This window comes from Haemorhous mexicanus, chromosome 2, assembly GCF_027477595.1.
Source record: "Haemorhous mexicanus isolate bHaeMex1 chromosome 2, bHaeMex1.pri, whole genome shotgun sequence".
NCBI lineage: Eukaryota > Metazoa > Chordata > Aves > Passeriformes > Fringillidae > Haemorhous > Haemorhous mexicanus.
In genome coordinates this window covers 25,500,618-25,521,358 of record NC_082342.1, presented here as the reverse complement: position 1 = coordinate 25,521,358, position 20,741 = coordinate 25,500,618, and the positions used below count along the sequence as shown (strand labels likewise).

The 20,741-nt window shown below is 41.9% G+C and overlaps 1 protein-coding gene across 12 annotated transcripts in view; it reads left to right on the top strand.

The window, feature by feature from the left end:
* The window catches only part of ST3GAL6 (ST3 beta-galactoside alpha-2,3-sialyltransferase 6), a 57,312-nt gene that overhangs the window by 25,007 nt on the left and 11,564 nt on the right, over positions 1–20,741 (top strand). For 6 of the 12 annotated variants that reach the window (XM_059837935.1, XM_059837933.1, XM_059837932.1 and 3 more), the window contains 6 exons: positions 8,591–8,690; positions 9,483–9,563; positions 10,833–10,910; positions 13,013–13,116; positions 14,774–14,837; positions 20,337–20,432. In XM_059837935.1, the coding sequence (XP_059693918.1) occupies positions 8,602–8,690; positions 9,483–9,563; positions 10,833–10,910; positions 13,013–13,116; positions 14,774–14,837; positions 20,337–20,432 (512 nt within the window). In that variant the 5' untranslated portion in view covers positions 8,591–8,601. Of the gene's footprint in view, positions 1–8,360; positions 8,381–8,590; positions 8,691–9,482; positions 9,564–10,832; positions 10,911–13,012; positions 13,117–14,773; positions 14,838–18,712; positions 18,803–20,336; positions 20,433–20,741 lie in introns of those variants that run through there. The other 6 variants (XM_059837939.1, XM_059837938.1, XM_059837930.1 and 3 more) reach the window with 3 other exon arrangements.

Genomic DNA, 20,741 nt, shown 5'->3' with positions numbered 1-20,741 from the left:
TGTCAATGGTGGCATACCACTTTGCTGCCTTGGACTCCAGCTCGTACTGGAGTTCCAGCATGTCTGGCACAGCAGCGCTCAGTGGTGGAGTCACTTCATTCAAGCCACGATAGTCCACAGTCAATCTCCATTCTTTGTTAGACTTGCGCACAGGCCAGATGGGACTGTTAAAGGGTGAGTGAGTCTTGCTGACCACCCCTTGGCTCTCCAGCTCACGGATCATTTTGTGGATGGGGATCACGGCGTCTCGATTCGTCCGATACTGCCGGCGGTGCACCGTCGAGGTGGCGATTGGCACTCGTTGCTCTTCCACATTCAAGAGTCCTACTGCGGATGGGTTTTCTGACAGTCCGGGCAAGGTGTTCAACTGCTTAATGTTCTCTGCCTCTACAGCAGCTATGCCAAAAGCCCATCTGAGTCCTTTTGGGTCTTTGTAATAGCCATTCCGGAGGAAGTCTATGCCTAGAATACATGGGGCCTCTGGGCCAGTCACAATAGGATGTTTCTTCCAGTCTTTCCCAGTCAGGCTCATCTCAGCTTCCAAAAGGGTCAATTGCTGTGATCCCCCCGTCACCCCGGCAATGGAAACAGGTTCGGCCCCCACATGTCCCGATGGTATCAGGGTACACTGTGCACCAGTATCCACTAAAGCATCGTACCTTTGTGGTTCTGATGTGCCAGGCCATCGGATCCACACCGTCCAGAAAATCCGATTTTCCCGTGCCTCTCCCTGGCTAGAGGCAGGGCCCCCCTAACCCTGGTTATTATTTCTTCCCTGGGCATACATGGTAGAGGTACCCTCAAGGGGATCTGACGGATCATACTCAGCAGCTCGGTCATGGGAGGTTGAGGCTACCTTCACTTTACTGGAGTTCTCTCGGTTAGTGTTTCCCTCCTTGAGTTGACGCACCCTTGCTGCCAGGACTGAAGTGGGTTTTCCATCCCACTTTCCCATGTCTTCCCCATGGTCCCTCAGAAAGAACCACAAGTCAGCCCGTGGGGTGTACCCTCTCTCTCTAGGTGGAAAATGTTGGGCTCTAACTCTGGGGCCTGTGACTCGCACTGGTGCAATATGGGAATTGTTCCTTCTCACCGCCTCCCTCATCTCCCTCATCTCCTCTCTGAGTTCTTGGACCACGGCAGAGACATGAGCTTGCATGGGGCCATTGATCATACTTTCATAATTTCTAAGTTTGTTTGCCACAGAACCCACTGTCTCTCGGTTGGTATCAGCATTGATCGTTGCAATGAAAGTGGTGTATTGAGATGGCCCCAGATTTGCCAGACTCCACAGCATCTGCCCTGTGCACCTGACCTGGTCGGGGTCATTATCATGCTGTCCATCTCTCCCAAAGAGTACCTCCAATACTGCCACTTCCCTCAGCTGTTGGATCCCTTCCTCAAGAGTCTTCCAGCGCATTCTGTGGTGCTGCTCCTGCATTCTTTCCCTGTGGACAAATCTCTCTCTGACACTTGTTAAAAGCCGCTCCCAGAGGGAAAGGGACCCTGGCTCCCTTACAAAAATCTGATTGATACCGGAGTCCTGAGTTAAGGGTCCCAGATTCCTTGCCTCACCACCATCCAGTTGCACACCTGTACCCATAAGGTCCCAGACCCGAAGTAGCCAGGTTGTATAAGCCTCACGTCCCCGTCGTACAATGTCTTTGTGTAGATTACGGAGACTTTCGTAAGTCAGGGACTCGGTGATGATTGCAACCTCTGGCTCCCCTGTGGGTTGTGAGGGCCCTCCCCTATCTGGGTGCTCTGCTTTTGTTTTAGATCTCCTTGTTTCTACAGGGGCAACTGCTGCTGGCTGTGACTGCCTCTGCAGTTCAGCTGGAACCTGGACAGTTGTAACATCTGTGGGTTCTGCTGCTGCACTATTAGATTCTCTCTCTTCAAAGCAGGGGGAGGGCTCTGCACCAGCTGGGGAAGTGTACTCCTTCAGGGTCTGGCCTATCTCACGCATCTCCTTCACCAGACCCCCCACCCAATCTGGGTAGTTCACATCTGGCACGGGCTGTGGGGTAGGAGTAGGCTCTGGGGCAACAGCATCCCTGGACTCTGGTGGCGTGTTAGGTTCTGATGCAGGTGTCAGGGTAGTTATCCAGGTTAGTCTCTCTCTCTCTCTAAATGCTAAATAGAACAGGCCTATCAGCAACACCAGCCACTGTATGATATCATTAATGTTTAGATTGGATCTGAACCCTTCAAAAACTGGTGGGGTGGACCCAAAGAGGTGATTAAAGGGTTGGGAGAAAATTTCCCCTGGTGTAATTTCCTTACAGCAGGTGCCATTATTAAAGTAACCCCAAAAACACATAGTTAAGGTGTGATAGCTGTGAATCCATGTGCCTGCCTTCCAGAGGAAGTTAAAAATCCATGAATTCCTCACCTTATTCACCCATAAAACAAACCGGATAATAGCCACAGTAGCCTTGGTTATAGGACCCATGTTAAGATAAGGGCCTACAAATGGGAGAAATACAGCCATGATCACGTGCCACCCAAACCAGGGTAAACTGGACCACATGGTGTCACTTGATGAGGTTTGTATAGCCACACAAAAATTAGATTACTCAAGAACTGTTATTCCCTTTTTGTTTATTTGCCCTCGAGCCCCACGTTGGGCGCCAAAAATCTGTCTTGGTTTGGATAAGACAGGTGCCTGCTAAAGAAGGCAGGAGCTTCCCCTGAAATGGAGAATGCAAACCCTCCCCACCCCTCCAAATTGCTATGAATTTTAAATTAAGGGGCTCTCAGGCAAAAAAAATACGGGAGCAGGAAATAACAGTTCTTTAATAGGGAAGGGGGGGAAAAACCATAAAATGATAAAATAAAAACAATGCAGTACACTAAAATGACAGAGTCAGAACTCAACCTGACACCCTGTTGGTCAGGGTGCTGGCAGCAGTCCAGTTGGAAAAGTGGCTGCAGTCCTCCTGAGGTGTCAGGTGTGGTTCTGTTGGAGCAGGGGGTCCTGTAGAAAAAGGGTGATTCTTCCTCCGCAGATCCGTGGAAGAAGAAGCAGCTGCTGTTCCTCTGGTGAATCCAGTGGAGAAGCTGTGCTGGTGTGTCAGAATCTCCTGATTATATCTGGATAGCAATGCTCGGCTCCTCCCTCTGGGCGGAGCATCTCACAATGGGATGTTACAGTTCTTATCAGCCATGCAGTGACATTCAATAGCCTCTTATCACGGGATGCCCCCTGCTGAGGGAGGAGTGATTGTGATCTCGCAGGGAGAGAGATAAGGGGAAATTGCCCACTTAACACCTAGACAACTGCCATACAGATGGTAATAGAATACATCCTGCCTTGCAATCCAGAACAGCCACTTTACTAGGATAACCCAATACCTCTTGCTTAAACAATATTTCTGAGGACTTTTTGTTTCTTAAACTATGATGAAAAAGCACATTAGAAATTATGACAATTTCAGGTGCATGGAAGTGAGGGAAAGCACTGGACTGACTCAGCCACTTCAGTACCTTTTAGACTGTGTGGCATGCTGTTGGGTAGCCTCTGCAGCATTCCCTTCCTGAAGAGAAGGAAAATTAATGAACAGTGTAATTAGGCACATACTTAGAGCAAGAACTGAAAGAGTGAATAGTGTGAATAGATGAATAGTGTTTAGATTTGGCAGAATCTGTGCCATAATGTGCTCATGTTTTACAGCTTGAGAAAGATGATGATGTGAGAGCTCCTTCCTCAATTATCTTTTTGCTGCATGGTTGTTTCACTGGGCATGTGCTACATCCAGACCAAAAGGAAGCAGTGCTGCAGGTCACAAGCTCAAACCCACAAAATACTGACTACATCTTAAACATTCTGATGCTTCTTTTTAAACCTTTTTTAGGTTTTTATGTGCTTTTTGTGCTGTCCCTTTAAATTTAAAGTTTTGCTCAAAGCATGTTTTCAGGCTCACTTCCTCCCCCACAGCTACAAGGGCTAGGAATCTTAGGTCCGAGTGAGCTGAAATTTTCAGGCTGTCACTTAATGGCACCAGCAAAGAACTTAAATTGTCTTGTGACAGTTTATGGAGCTAAGATTGTTTTAAGCTGCCTAGTATTTAATTTAGTAGTAGCCACTTTATAGTTAAATACTTCTTATCTCAACTTCAGTAGTAGTCAGAGGTATTTTACAATATAAGTAGGACGGATGGAAAAGCCTCCTGCATTGTGCTATTAACACTAGTAATTTTTAAGGAAGAAAGGGAGGCTTACAAGTGTTATGAAAGAAAGGTGATGAGTGTGGTCATTTGACTGCCTGGTCAACAGGTGTGTAGATTCCTGCAGGGTTCATTCTGTGGCATCACTGCATCGACTGCAAGTGTAAGTTGGAAGATAAACAGAGGGTGTGAGATAGTGGCTCATAGTAGATACCACACTGTACTTGAATAAAAACTAATTGTATGTAATGATTCGCCTCTGACAAGGATTGTGGTTCCCTGCTTCCATCAAGGGAAGAAAATATTAGCCTCACGTCTTATATAGTTGATAGATCATATACCCAAATGAGTTTTTCTGGTGGGTTGATGGGAGCTTGGGGGAATCTTTCTGTCAATAGGAGATGCAGGCTGATCTCTGAGGTTGTCTTAATACCATAACAGGGTCTTTCTTGTCTAATTCTGTAATTGTAACTCTGTCCTCTGGGGAAGGTGGGAAGTTAACCCACAGAAGTTAGCTTAGATTAATATTAAAAAAGTGCCCAAGCATTTTTTGCAGCACTTCCATATCCCATTGGTTGCTTTTAGAAAATTGACCAGCTGACACCATGATCATCAGACATGGTCCTACTGGGTTCCTTGATACTTTCATTGTGGAGATCACTGTAAGGTTTTAAGAAAGAGGAGGAAATTGAATAGTTGAGTTCCAGTGTTGTCTTCTTTATTTTTCTTAACTGATTGACATTGACCTAAGGGAAGGAACCATGGCCTGTCACATGGTTCCTTCAATCTGCTGGCTCTTATGTTGAAGTGAATAAAGTAGAATGGAACTGCTGTTTTCCATCTGAACTGTGTCTTTTCAATTCCCTATTTTCTTGCACCTCTGACTATGGGAATTTTCTAGTGCAATATTTGCATCGTAGGAGTCTGTTTACCTTTGATTAACTTTCTACAATACTCAGCTGTTTTAAAATAGGAAGGAAGAGCTGGAAGATGCTGTCATCATTAAAAATAGTCCCAGAATAATTTCTTCTGTAAACAAGGCAATGGTTCTGTTTACTAAACCAGATTAAGAATAACAGTCTTCTTAGGGAAGACTTGGTTACAGAACTTTCTCTCAAACATAGAATGAAGCCAGGCACTGGGGGATGGGATGGTGAGAAGATACTTATATAATTAAAGACCATTTGATGTGTCTTAGGGCTGTGTTAGGTACACTCTTAATGATTGGTTGTTTGGAGCTGGGGTGGACCCATTATCACATTTGTGCCAGGCTGGGTGTCTTATGTAAAATGCAGGAAGTTGTTACAGATCCCTTATTTGGGATCCTGTTTGAAGAATGATGCTGACTTCTCTTCTTGTGTTTTAATGATTTTTTTACCCAGGCTGTATGAATGTCATTGTAAACACTTTGCAAGTCAAACAGTTTAGTTTCTCCTCTGTGAAAAATACTGTTACAAATTATATTTTTGGTTTTTAGTAGATCCTTTATGGGCTGCTTTTCCTTGTCTTTTCTCTGTTTTGTAGCTTGGTCTGACTCTTCAGCAAGGTTCTTTCTTACACTGAAGTCAGCAAAATCAGCAATTTAATCAATTGCTAGTTTAGCAACTTTATCTAAACAGCTGGTTTGTTATGTTCTGTTTAGCTGAAGTTTGCACTGATTGAATTAGGGAGTAAGGCTAAACACTTGAGTGGGATGTTCTGGCAAACTTTTTCAAAGCAGGTGGGGTAAAAATACTAATAGTGAAAGGAAAAAGGCTACTAGAGAGTGCAATGTCTTTTTCAAGTAAATAATAGCAGCATTTAGGTTGGAAAAGATCAGGGGGTGCAACCATTAGCCCTGCACTGCCAGATCCACCACTCAAACATGTCCTCAAGTGTCACACCTAGACATCTTTTAAATACCTTCAGAAATGGTGACTCAACCACTCCCCTGGGTAGACTGTTCAGTGCTTGACAACGCCTTCAGATTTTTTTTTTTTCCTGATACCTACTTTAAATGTCAGCTGCTGCTGAGGCTGTTTCTGCTGTTCCTGTCACTTGCTGCCTGGGAGAAGAGACTGACTCCCACCTTACTAAATATCCATTTCAGGTGGTGTAGAGAGTGACAAGGTCCCCACTGAGCTGCTGCTTCTCCAGACACTTCACCAGCTTTGTCCTTCTCTGGACTTGTTCTGGCACCTTGGTGTCTGTCTTGCAGTCAGGGGCCCAAACTGAACTGGGGGTTCAAGGTGCGGCCTCACCAGTCCTGAGAACAGAGGAGGGAGTGGTCTCTTCCCTCATCTCACTGGCCTCATTTGCTGATCCAGGCCAGGATGTCATTGGCCTTCTTGGCCATGTGGGCACACACTGGCTCAGGTTCAGCCAATGCTGACCAGCACTCCCAGGTTCTTTTCTGCCAGACAGCAATCTTCCCCCAGCCTGTAGTGCTGCTTGAGGTTGTTGTGACCCAGACAGAGGAGTTCAACTTGGCCTTGTTGAACCTCCTCCAGTTGGCCTAGGCATGTTGATCCAGCCTGTCCAGATTGTTCTGCAGAGCCTTCCTGCACTCTAGCAGATAAATACTCCCACTCAGCTTGGTGTTAACTGCAAAGTGACAATCAATCAATCCCCTTGTCCAGACCATATGTTTTCTTTAAAAATATTAAAGAGGATTGAGCCCTGGGAGCCCCACTACTGACTGGCTGCCAACTGGATGTAACTCTGTTCCCCACCTGTGTTTGGGCTCAGCCAGCCAGCTTTTTCCCCAGTGGAGGACACACTCGTCCAAACCATGAGCAGCCAGTTTGTCCAGGAGAATGCTGTGGGAAATGCTGTCTAAGGCTTTACGAAGGATTCGGTACCCAGCATACGCAGCCTTTCCCTCATCCTCTGTGCAGGGCACCCTGTCATACAAGGAGATCAGGCTGGTCAAGCCAGACCTGCCTTTCATAAACCCATGCTGCTGGGCCTGATCCCTCGCTTGTCCTGTATGTGTCTTGTCTTGGCACTCAAGATCATGAGCCAGTTGCTGTTAATGACACATGACTGAACCCAATAGGTGAGTTTTCCACTATTTTTGGAGTTTTAGGGAAAAACTTACTGAATTACTGCAAAAACTTAGAGATGGCTCTAGAAGTTGAGAGTAACTGTCCAGACAAATCTGCAGTGATCCTTCAAGTAGAGTCAAGGGAATTGGAGCTGAAAAGTGGCAGTGCTACTTCCCAAAGAGAGTTGAAAGGTTGGAATTGCAACAGCTGCAGCCTGTGAAGTATTTCCTCCAGAATAGTGCAGGATAGCCTGTAGGATATACTTAAGGTCGATAAATTCTACTTTGTTCATTGCCTGGCTTTGTTACTGGTAGGTACTGTTACAAAACCAAATCTCTAACTCTAGAACTAAATTCTGGTGCAAGATATGAGTGGAGAAGAATAAAGAAGTAGTGGCTGGTTGCACTCAAGTAAAGTAATCATGAGACTGTTAGGGGAGAAGTGGAATAGTAGGAGGCTGTACCTGTCAAGTAAATTTCCATAGTAACTTGTGGCTGGAATGGCTACTTTGGACTTTCACAAGATTAAGCAACAATGATTCTTTCACAGCTACTGATAAGACTGCTCACTGTTTAAGATGTGAGCAATTTAGGACTAGATTTTCCTTTAGTCTGTCTTGCCAGATCTGTGTTTCTGATATTTCTCTGTTTTTCTTTTACTAGACTCTGTAATGAGGCGAAAACTCTATTTGAAAAATGGATCCTTTCTTTGATAATTCTCCGTAATTTCACAAGTTCAACAGATGGGATCCTAACTTTTCTTCCTCACTTTGTAATGTGTGAAAATAACATTTTTCGGTTGCTTGAGCAATGAAGTTTGGCTTGTGTCTGTAGCTGAAGACTGCGCAGGCATAAGCAGATAGTTTCAGTGCAGCTTTAAATGTCAAAACTGGGCTTTAAGAACATTCAGTGATCCTAAAAAAGGCAGTAGAAATTTGTGGCAGCTCATACGCTGTTCTGTTTCATCAGCATCAGCCTATCTGCTTCCTGCACTGTGCCAATGCTTGTTTAACTGTGTAATTATGGAAACTGATAGTGTGTGGCACAAGAAACAGGAGAAGCACAGGCACCTATAAAGGCCAGCTGGTTTCTTATGGCTGCCAGTGGACAGAAGAGTTCTACTCTCACATGGCCTTGGAGAGAACCTAGAGTGAACCCATGCTTTTATGCAGAGAAGACACACATGGTAGGTGCAAAACAGCATTCAGCTCCTGGCATTGGGTCTTTGTGTGAGAAACCAAAGTGGAGGGATCAGCTCTCGGACTTCTGGTTGTAGAAAATGTCTATAATAACAGTAACTTCTCTTTTGTGGGTTTCCAGATGCTTTAGAGAAAGTTCATGCATTATTTCATCTAGTGTTTCAGTTTCCTGCTTTGTTTTTTTTTTTACATTTCAGGTTTGTTAGTCATGAAACGAATTCTTCTGGTTTTTATCCTGGCTGCTGCTGTTATGTATGGTATCCTGCATGGAAATCTGTGGAGAAATAACTTCTATTGGTATGATGATACTTTGTTCATTTAGAGTGCAGACACCTCATGGCTGTATGAGAGACATGTCTGTGAGTTCTTGTGTTGCTCCATAAGTGTTGCTAGTAATCATCATAAGTGATTACTACTTAGTGTGTGTGTTTTGTGGTTGAGATCTTTTGGTACTCTGAGGAAATCGATATGATTGTTTTGTCCTGTCACCTGTTCTCCTGTGTCACTTTCAAACCTAGTAATTAATTTGAGCCTGGTTGTATGGAGAGGTCAGGACCTCAGTGGTAGGGTGCCCCTCTGAGGTTCGTGAAAATAGGTGTGCAGGTGAGGAGTTACATGAAGTGCAGAAATAAGGTGTCCACATTCCCCTCCACCCCATGTGGGCTTAGTGCTAGTTTGTTCCATTAAATGTTTGATAAGTGATGTGGGAGAGGCCTTTTATACACATGGGAATAACTGCAGGTGCAGGGGGCACCTTTTGAAAAGCTGAGATTTGTTGAGGCCCAGCAACAGCCCTTGAGGGCATTGAGGCTTCAGGCTCACAGGAGACTGAGTCTCCAGGCTCACAGGACAGGTGGCTTGGGACCTAAAATTTGGGGAACTTACTTGAAGAACTTGAGTTTCCATTGGTCTTTGCACAGGTGTGACCAGGACTGACCAGACTGTTATGAAGATAAGTGATAACTTTTAAAAGTAGTGGTTAATGTGCTCCCTTTATCTTGTTTATGGTGTACAATTGATACAAATAGCTTTCTGTTGTGGTTTCTATTTACAGCAAACCACAGTGTTGTGACATTTCCTTTTTTGCAGGATTAGCTTTTATGGACAGACTTCTTCTGTGAGGGCTTCTCCTTCCTATGTGACTAGTGGAGTTACAATCAGTTACAATCAGTAAGTTCAGCAGCTGAGTATTTTTGTGGTGGAGTTGTTGTTTTCTTTTGGTTTTGGATAGGTGGGAGGGATTGAGGCTAAAATCTGTAGCCTTTTTTGATAGGTTCCCTGCTCAATTGTACAGTTGCGTCCAGTGGCTGTTGCTGTTATAAACACAGTAGTAGGGTGTTTGTCAAAAAGGAATTTGTTCATGTTATGTTTCCAGTGTTTGTTTAATATTAATGGCCACTTCAAATAACTGTCTCTAACAAGCAGTGAATTGTTGGAAGGACATTGACTTACAATTTTCAAATCTGTGCAATTCTGAATTATACCTGAACAAAGTTAGCACAGCTTGGAGGGCAACTTCAGTGCTTAAAACTTACTAAACCAGAAGTGTGTTTCTGTTGTTGTGTTCAAGTGTGTGTATAGGCAGCTCTTATGCTTGTGACTTCTTGCAGTTAGATTTGTGGGACTAATGAGCACCCATGCTAAAACTTGATAGCAGACCTCTCTTCTCTCTGAAGCTGTGCTGCAAAATGCCATCTGTGGGGCTGATGCTGGAAAGCAGCAAAGTGGCCAGCTGATAGATTTCACAGGGTGCTTTCTCAGCGTCAGTATTCATGTAAGAGCTTGAGGTTACCAAAATCAGTTAACCTTAATGGTCTCTTTGGTTTGTGGTTCTGATGTGGTGGTTTCATCCTTCTGTCCTTAATGCAATCCAGCGGCACATGTTGCTCATGCTGAACTTTACCTTCCCTTCTGGTCTTTGTATTTGTGATTAATTGGGCTAAATATCCAAGTCAGGAGTGTGCTTAGGAGTGTAAGTCTTTACCTTATTATGGGTGGAATGACTTATCTCCAAAGAATATAATTTTCGTTAAAGTACCCTATTTCCTTCTCCAAACAAGACTTTGTCTCCTCCCTAAGGAGTGATGGGGATGCTATCTGGAGTGGTTGCAGGGATGATTGAGCCCAGGAGTCCTGCTTCTCTGGAGGTGGGCCTCAGTTCTCACTTCTGATTATGCCTGCATTGGTACTTGCTGAGCAAGGGAGGTCACAGCTCCCCTTGGAGCAGCAGTGTGAGATAAAAGCCTTTGCTAGTAAAAGTAATTGCGCTGCAATTAAAGAGTTGCATCTCTATCACGTAGGGGAAGGGAGTAATGAAATCTGGGGTGTGATCTTAACTCCGTAGTCAGCTTTTACTAATTTGATTTGTCCAACTTCCCTTACCTTGTTTCTGCTACCTATTCCTGGTCTTGGTATTTATTTGGAATTGTTTTTTTGCAGGCTGCCACCTACGGCTGTCGAGAGGAGGAATGCATTGGACACTTGTGTCCTGAAACCAGCATTTGAATCTTTACTAGGGTGAGTCTTTGTGAGAATTGAGATGGGGAAGGAATGGCTGTGCTGATTGAGGTAGAACTGGGCTATTTATGCATTTTGGAACAAACATTGAGTAGTGCCATGAGAGAGCTTGGAAAGATTAGACCAAGAACTGGCTGAAGGAGTCTTAAGCCTCTGCACAAAGACACTGTGGCCTTTTTTCCCGCCGGTGCTTTTTTTAATAAGAAAATGTGGCTATAATTTTTGCGCTGTTGTGGATTTAAAGCACATAGAAGCCTGTAAACTTTGTGCCACTCAAAGCAGACTTGCAGCCTTTGAGTTTTAGTTAGCTCCTAGTCTGGTGAGGTGATCCTAATTCCCTTGCCCATGGATTGTGCCCAGGCTGTCTGGGTGTTGGGTGCAGCAGGGTAGTTCTAGTGTTCAGCAGAGGGGCAGGAATGGGCTCAGAGGTACCCAGCAAGAAGAAGGTACATGCACAGCTAGGACAGTCTCACACATTTCTGTAATTTCTTTATTCAGGCAGTTTGCATGAGCTGAAGATGTGTTCTGTGTATTTTGGTAATAGCCTGGGGAAGTTGAAAGGATTTCTAAACTCGCTGAATTATTTATTGGAAAGGAGCCAGAGCTAGAAAAGCTAGAATTGAGGATCTTTTCTCAGTAGGAAAGTTATTTATTATGTCTAAGCTTAGCAGCTGTTTCTGAACAGCAAAGCAGGTTACTAAATTTAATATGGGTATTTAGTGCATCATGTCTCAAAGCTAGCTGGTCTTGCTTAGTTAAGCTATGGCCCATTTCTTGGTGTGTGAGCTGTAGTGTTTTGTTTTGTTTTTTTTTTTTTTTCCTTTTTACTGTCAGTATCTTCTGACTACCACATAGAGCTTAAAGAATGAGGTAGTTGATTAGGGAAACTGAAAGAGAAGGTTTTCTTAACAGCTGTTAATGTTCTTAGTGGACAAACAAGTCATGTGCTGACTGGGGCTTTTTATGATTAAGATTAGGTTTTCTTATGACTGTATACTTCTGTGTTAACATTTTAATCTAAAACCTAATATGGAGGATCCTTACAAAGTCAACCAGTACACTGAGTGCGTGCTTAGTTAATTCAAAGGTGAAGCTAAGGGCATGATAGCATGTGACATGTTTGTGTATGCTGTTCACTCATTGGGGTGGACTTGGCACTAAGGCAGTAGGAGTGCCTTCCCTGCTATGAGAGACCCTTTTCTGTGGTTCCTGTCTTCCAACAAAGAGGTGACCCATTCTTTTTAGCGTGACACTTACAAGGTATAATGTCATCATGTTCTAGTTTGCAGGAAGACTGTGCTTTTGAGACAAACCTTCTTGTGATCCCCACACACCGTGCTTCTCATCCCAGGGTGGCCCTTGTGTGAATGCACTAGGATCCTTTCAGACATCTGTTTAGGCCAGAAGATGTACTGCAGGAGCACAGCCCATGTGGTGCAGCTGCTAAGGGCTGGGACCCTTCTAGAGTTAGTCCAGAATATAAAATACCCAAGATGTATGTAATGTGGACATGAGAACTCCATACTTTTTTTCTGCTGGGATACACCCCTGTTGCCCCAAAAAACTTACTTATGTCAGCACAGTCATACAATGTCACTTGTTTGGAATAGGAGTGCAGCTCAAATCAGGAGATGGTATTTTCAATTTAAAACACCTTGCTTCAAACCCTGTTCTTATTTATTCAATTGCCATGTACAATAATAACTCTTAATTTTCCTTTCTACCTCTTATTTTCAAAACTGAAGTTATTCACTGTCTTTTTGGATTATGTATTCTCTTAAATACGTGGTCTCATGGTGTAAGCTTTCAGTCACACAATTTTAATGAGTCTATATAAATTGAACAAATAGACAAGTCTTTTTATCTCACTCTTTGCCTATATTTTCTGTTACAAGATCTTATGCTTTTTCATCATCTGTTTGCTTTCCCTGTGTTCATGGGTTGTTTTTTTCTTTTAAAAATGAGTTTATAATATGATAAAAATGAATTACCATTTATATAGTAAGTATAGAGAGAGCTTTTTACAGAGCACTTGCATGAATTACTGGCTTATGCAGGTACATCATGCGATTTTGAAACTTCTTCTCTTTTTCCTTCCTCAGTGTTGACAAAATATACCCATTCCTGTGCGCTCATGATTTTATCAGAGTGGCAGAGTTCCAAGGGAGCAATAAGTTTGAACTACCTTATGGAATAAAGAGAGCAGGTTTGTATTTCCCATGTACCTTATTTTTAATCAGAAATACCTAAATGGTTTGTAAAGCCACCTGATCTTTCCTATGCACTGATGCCAATCCTTTTGGGGTGTGTAGCAGTGTCTTAATGGTTTCGTTCAGTCCCTCTGACCTTGCACCTTCCTGTTTTTAACAAGTAAAACACTGGGTTGGGGTTGCCCCTCTTAGCAGAGAAGCTCCAAAAAGGTGTGGGTGAGGAAGAGTGGACCTTATTCAGCTTCCTTCTGTTTGTATGTAGGCTGGAGTGCTAAAGATACTCAGCTATGCTTTGCAACGGGAAATACTGAGTCAGTGTGATGGATTTCAATCAGCACACCTAAACTGGTTGGAACCCAGAGTCCTACTGAGGCAGAAGTCCTCAGGTTTAGGCAGTTCCATCAGGGAAATTTTCCTTTTGCTGTCCTGGTCTTGACTTGAACAGAGTTAATTTTCTTCTTAGTAGGGGGTGCAGTACTGTGTTTGGGATTCAGCATGGGAATAATGTTGACAACACATGGATGTTTTAATTGTTGCTAAGTAGTGCTTACTCTGAGTCAAGGATGTTTCCCATGGAGCTCTGCCAGTGAGCAGGTGCAGAAGAAGCCGAGGTGAGGATTACCAGGACAATTGACCCCAGGTGGAAAATGGCTATTCTGTTTCATATAACATGTCAATACTTAAACAGGAGGGGCTGGTTGCTGCCTGGGAGCTTGGATCAGTCAGTAGGTGGTGAGCAAATATATTCTCCATCACTTGTTTTTCTTGGGTTTTCCCCTTTCGCTTTCCTTTTCCATACAAATGTTAGCTTTTTCTGATTCTCCTACCTTTCAAGTGGTGGAGACTCAGTGGCTCTGTGGCGCTTAATTGCCATCTGGGGCTAAACCACGACATTGAGCTTGCTGCTCCTGCTGTGGAAGGGGCCACAGGGGGGAATTGATGACACTGCCTGGCTGCTGGACCTGTTGAAAGATTTGCTGGCACATGACCACTGCCCATGTTCGTCAGGCTAGAGTAAATAGGGCTGACACCCTAAGAGTCTTAGCCACCCTTTTGGAAAGGGTTGTAAAGTCTCAAATTTCAGAGTTTCTAACACTAACAGTGCACCTTACTAATCTGGGCTTTAGACTTTTGATTTGCTCTCCATCAGTGGAATGAGTTGATTTCTCCTCTGAGGCAAATTAAGTGTCCAGCAGGAGCCTGCCCACCAGGGGTGGGCTGGGAAGGTGTCTCTGTCTAGCTTGGCACCACATTTGTCTTCTCCAAAGATATGTAGTGCTGTTACTCTTCCTGGCTGTATGAACACTCTCGAGTCAGCTGAAGGTGGGTAGAAGAAGAACAGAAGTCAGTGGATGTGGATCTTGCAAATTCTTCCAATTCTTATTTACTGTAACTAAGATTTTTTTTTTAATACAGATCTCATGCTATTTTGTATTTTAAGGCAGAAAAAACTCAGAGTGGAGCTGTGATAAACCTCAATTTCTTTGGCAGCATTGATTGATCTGTGGCACTAAGTTCCAAGTGTTCTGACTTTGATGTTTTTATGCACAGTGCACTACTGTGTTTAAAAACATTGTGGTCAGTGTGGCATGCTTATTTTTGTGTTGCAAATACTGAGTGTTTTCATTAGTCTTATTTATATTTGCTTTTTAGAGCAATTTTTTCGTTTAGCTCTCTCAAGACTGCAGAACTGTGGCCTTTCCAGTGAAGAAGACAGGTGAGATGGTTTATTTGCTACTGTTTCTCTTAGTTGCATTTTTAATATTTAGCACTTATCTGAAAAGGAGTGGCTGTGGGGTTATCCTGAAATTGCTCAAATTAGTCAAGACATGTAGTTAGAGCAGACTTAGAGGGTCCAAGCTCTGTGTAGCTGATTCCAAGGTTTCAGTAGGCTTGGTTTTACACTTCAGTAGTACAAGCATGGAAGAAAAATTAGTCTGGGAGAGAGCTTTAACTTAGAAATTTCCTTTTATAAGTGTTTTAGAAATTCACCAGCTGAATGCAGTCCCATCTTCCTGTAGTATCTTTTCATACTTAGATTGAATGTGACCTCCACTTGCAAATTCAGTGTAAGATGGAGAATCTTTGAGATAAGCAGGTACAAACCAATGTCTCCTTCTAAGCAGAACAAATCTTGGGCATATCCCTGTGCCTCTGATCTGCTGGCTGCTGTGCACCCTTGTTCCTACATACACTCAGTTTCCTTTTCCTTCTGGATGAGGGAGACCTAGGAAGACAGGAAAGGCTGTCGGTCCTTTTGGAAGTAACAAGGGTGTGGCGCAGAAGGGAGCATGCCTGAGATAACTTGCTTCCTGTGGATTAGATAGATTAAATTAGATTAAATTTTTAAGTAGAATAAATCTCTTGTTGGAAGCCATGTCTGCCAATTGTTGTTTTGGAGGGCCTTTGTGTGTCTTGTTTTTTGCTTGGCTTTTGTTGGGATTTTTTACAGGCAGGGTTGGCAAGTAGACTAAAGTCCTGTGTTTACAAAGTGATGCAAATGGCTCCTTAGATTTGCAGTGTAGCAAATGGGCTGACAGCCTGCCAGATGTGATGTTAATATACACATTTCTTAATAGAGTTGAATGCAAATAATACTGAGCTTGGCTGTACTTTTGTTTTTTTAATTACAGAGATCATAAAAGATTGCTGTTTGAAGCCAAATGTCAGAATCACAGTTTAATTAAACTTGGGTGGAATATGTTCAAACCTAAGGATTTGTTTTAATACAGAGTTTTTTTTTTTTTTTTTCCCTACTGTACTCCTACCTTTCTCTGTGTTTAGTCTGTTTCTAGGATGTTCAAGTTTACTCTTAAGGAAGGAAAAAAGTAAAACTCTGTATTTTCTATCAGGAGTGTAATAATGGGGTAAATTTATACAGAATTGGCTGACAGAAGTTGCTCTTTTGTCTGTAATTTGAAGGAGAGTGCCAAATGTTATATTAGAAATTCCCTGAAACTGTAAGTTTAGGATCTTAATTATTTGTGCTCTAAAGCAGAGATGCTTGTACCTTTTAAGGGGAAATGCTTGTCCTGTAGATGAAAAGTGAGGAAATTGGTATTCATCCTTTAAATGTAGATCCTCTGAGATGTAGAATATGGTCTGTCGTTCTGGGAAGTGTGCTTCATTTCATTAAAACTAACATACTTCAGTGGTACTGAAGTAAAATGAGACCTATTACTATTTAATAGACATTAATATAAACAAATCAAGCAGGCAGTGACTTCTTACAATATATTCTTTCTAGATCCATCAGGTTTTTTGTACAGCATTCTTAGGGCATGAATCACTGTAGTCAGGAAGAGTTTTTATACATATATTTCGCTGAGATATAGTGGCTTATAAAAGTGAAACTCTTTAGGAATTAGTCCTAACAACGTTCTCCAGTAATAAAGAATTGTTAGGCAGCTCTGTAATATTGTTGTCCAATTCAGCCGCCTTGGCAGAACACAAACCAGATTTCCATATAAATGTTTTTTAAGGCAGACAAATATTAGACTAGATAAGCGTGAAGTCTGTGGTGCTTATATAGCTGTATTTGTGTACAACTTAGATAAAACTGTACACAGTGAGCCACAGAATTTTTTTCCCCCCAAACTAAGATCAAATTCTCATTTTGTAAAGGTGTGCTCTCCCAAAGAGTTTGGAAATTAACAGTATCATTGACTTCAGTTTGATTGTGACTTCAGTTCCTTGCTGAGTGCCCTAAGGTTTCTGAGCTCAACAGTTCTTACAAACACATTTACACAGTCCCGAGTCAACAAAATGTGACCTCTGCATCCTCTTTTCATCAAATAACCTCAAAGGAAATAATTTGCATTCCTCAGGTGACTATGGGGGTGTGTTGAAGGAGTGGAGTCTGAGATCTTCTTCTCTTTTTCCACTGAAACAGTATTTCAGTGGAATGTGGAGGATGCAAACCTGACCTTTAGAGGCTACATTTCCATTTAGCAATGTTTTTCTTCTATAGACTAGGAAAATGTTTCTTTAAGCATTTCACCCTATAAACAAAATACATAAGCCAAGGCCTGGCCTTGAGATTGAGGCTTTTGTGCACAACCTGAATGGGGCACTGCTTTGAGTGACTTACTACCTGCAGACATTGGAGGTCAGTTACCATGGTGTTTATATTGGCATCTATTTATATTTTTAGTAGATCTCTGACATATAAAGGAAATCTGTTTGTCACTCAGACCGTTCCTACAGCTGTTGGTACAGCCAAGGTCTTCATATTTGTCACTGTCACAAATACTGTGCTACCGAACATCCAGACATTGCAATCTGTTACATTTTACTTGTAGCACGGCTGATGTCATTTAAAGATATCTAAACTAATTTCTCTTCTTGTCAGTATACTGACTTCGAGAAAGGTTGAGTGTTTGGGGTTGTTCAATTTGAAAACAGGAAAAGGAATTTTAAGTGAGGTTGTTAAAGTATCTGGGAGTAACAGTCTGCTGAAAATTTGTGTATTGACTTGTGATCTGGTGTAAGTAAAGATCAGTTTATTTAAGAACCTTTACATGCAGTTCAGCCTTGCTACATATTTTTTATATCTTTGTCATGTGTTCATTTTCTATGATGCTATGCTCTGGTTTTTAACATAAGCAGTTTCCCTCCCTGTTTATTGTTGTTAGTGGGCTCAGTACTACTATTTGTTTGACTGTACTTGTTTACACTTCTTCAGGCATATTTGATCTGCTTGTTGACTTTACCTATTTCAAAAGTTCAAATACTAATTTTAGATTTTTATTGGATATTTGATGGCAGCTGATAACTTTGTTTTTGAGTTTTCATGTTATGAAGGGCACTGTAATTCAAAAACTTAAACTTCAAATTTCACTCTTTCTGTCCAAGTAGTACTAGTCAGCTCTTAGTCATAAACAAAGTCTAGTCTGCATTCATCAGTAAGAAAAAAGCTTGAATTTTCCTTGAGAACAGGTACACAACTTCTGTAGCTGAGCAAACCTCAGTTGCTCAGCTCTGAAGTCGCATTTTATTTTGCCCTCCATGCCCTGAGTTTGTCCTGCTGCATCATGACTACAGAAAGGGGAAATTGTATACCAGAGTGGAAGGCATTATTTCAATTGCTAGAGATTAACTTGCTGAACAAGTATCTTAAATCAGCTCCTCCAAAAGTTGAAAGGTATGTAATAAGGAATTACTTTAAGTTAATCTACAAGGAACAGAAAAAATAGTGCCTCCTCAAAGTAAATGCCAGGACACATGATACAACCATATGCTAATCTTGTGCTTTTTGCCCCTCTCCCTCACTCCACCCTCATCACTTACTGATCACATTTTTTCATCCAGTTTTCCTTTTTCCTTCCTTACTTTGAGCTCTAAGCTATAGCTGTAAGCTGCAAGGTGTAATTCAGGAAAAGGGTAACTTCTGCATTCTTACTCTTGCTATAAATTGTAAGAGGCATCTGTTCATCATTCTGCTTTCTTAAGATACTTTCAGACTAGATAGAAAAATAAAATGAAAATGAATGGGCAAAAAGAGTAGAGAGGGAAGTGATTTAGGGGTGTAGAGGGAGTGAGTGTACTACGGACAGGATGGTATAACAGGTTTTCACCCCTCTGATTTTCAAGATACCAGGTCACTTGAGTTACGGTATTAGCTGGAAGTCTTCTAATGAATGCTTGCCTTCTACTAAGCTGTTCAGGAAACAGTAGAGAAAGGTATGCTAGCTTTTTTCATGCAACCCGACCCTGAAAGCTGCATTTAGAGCACTGGTTTTATATGTGTGTGTATATATATATATGTATGTATGTATGTGTTTGTGTGTATATTCAAAGGCAACTATCTCTGCAGAAGTTGTTAATTCTGTAGGAAATTCAGGGAACTGCTTTGTACATTGAGATGTTGCTCAGTCTTGGCTGGAACCAGCTGTTTTGATTGATATTGAATAATAACTCTAAGCTGAAAAAACAGGTTGGACTGTTTGAGGCGAAAGAAGTTAATTAGTTTGCATGAAGTGCCATGCTGGGAATTCAATATAAATTATAGTGGTTTTTGTGACACAGTTTTGGTGTCCTGAACCTAGAGCAAGAAGTGGCATGGAGCCTTTTTCTTTCTTGAAGAAAGAACTAAAGGAGTGGGGTGTTACTGTGAGGTGACTCATATTTTCTTGTTGTTCCTGCTGCAACCAAATTGAATGGCTTTTGCTGTAAACAAAGAGGCATTTTTACAACAAAAAATGATGTGCTTATTCTGAGTTTACAGTTTCACGTGTTTGATTTAAACCTTCCCTAAAAAGGCAAAATATAATGAGTAAAAAAACCAGGAAGCCTATTTGTGAGCTCCCCCCCTTTTTTTTAGCATTGAAACATGGGTAAAAGCTAAATATGCACTGAAAAAATCTGTGGTAACTTTGAAAACCTTACCCTTAAACTTTGATAAGTTTAACATCTCTGCAATACCTATTTTGCATGCTTTTATCTCTGAATGTATTGTAAATTCGCAATTTCTCTTTTTATTTGATGTATTATAAAATCTTATTTTTTAGCACTTAGTATTTATAGGCCTAGGAATGGTGTCTAATTTGAATCTGGTCATGTAAGAATGCAACCTTTAATTAGGGGATCGATCTTGATCTTCAAGGGATCTTGTTACACTATGACACCATGCACAGTCACTTGTGTAAACATGTTTTGACTTTGACAGCACCTTTTAAGTAGAGAGAGAGAAATCCGCACTATATTCATTTGTAAAGCTGTCATGTGTCATTGGGCTGAGATTTTTCACATGTACAGTTCATAGACCTGTAAGGTGAACATAAATTTTGCTGCATTTTTGTGTTGGAGGTGTGCAGTTGTATAATACTGCAGAAGCACCGTAATACTGAGTTAGCTTTTCCAGACTGGGACAAGTTTGAAGGACTGTGGCAGATAATTTATCAAATGGCACCCGTATCATGAACCGGTTAGGTGATCGTAAACTGCAGACCACTAGACAAAGGAGATGTGTAAAAACAGTTTCACAAGAGAGAAGCCAGTTATGGACTTTGTCAGTCCCTGAAATATGCCTTTTTTTTTATTTTTCTTTTTTAAAGCAGCCATAGTACATGATATGGGATTGAATCTTTGTAGGGGCCAAGGGCTGCAAAAGATAAAGGATCTCACTTAAAAAATAAGCCAGTTAACATGCAGAAGTATTATTAATAATATGAAACCAGGGAAGTCACGTATATTAAAACTTCTCTTTGTTCCACAGCATTCCCTGTCGACGGTGCGTTGTGGTTGGTAATGGAGGAGTACTTCGAAATAAGACATTAGGGGAGAAAATTGACTCGTATGATGTCATAATAAGGTAAATGCTATTTCCTTTTCATTTTGTGTACATGGAGCAACGGGTAATTCTCCAAGGCCAGGTACTCTCTCTGCCCTTCTCTAGTGTGTGTGTGTTGGAGCCAAATCAGAAGACTTGCTTTCTGCTTGAGTGATACATGATAAGCAATTGTGTGACTGTATTCTAAACCACCTTGGCCATGTTCCCATGTGTTCTTGATCCCTCTGAGTGTAGAGGGTGAGTGCACCCGATAATTGCTCCTCTGCTGTGTAATTTGATACATAAATGCTGGGCTGCTAAACTTTCCTGTACCCAGACACAGTGTCTGTC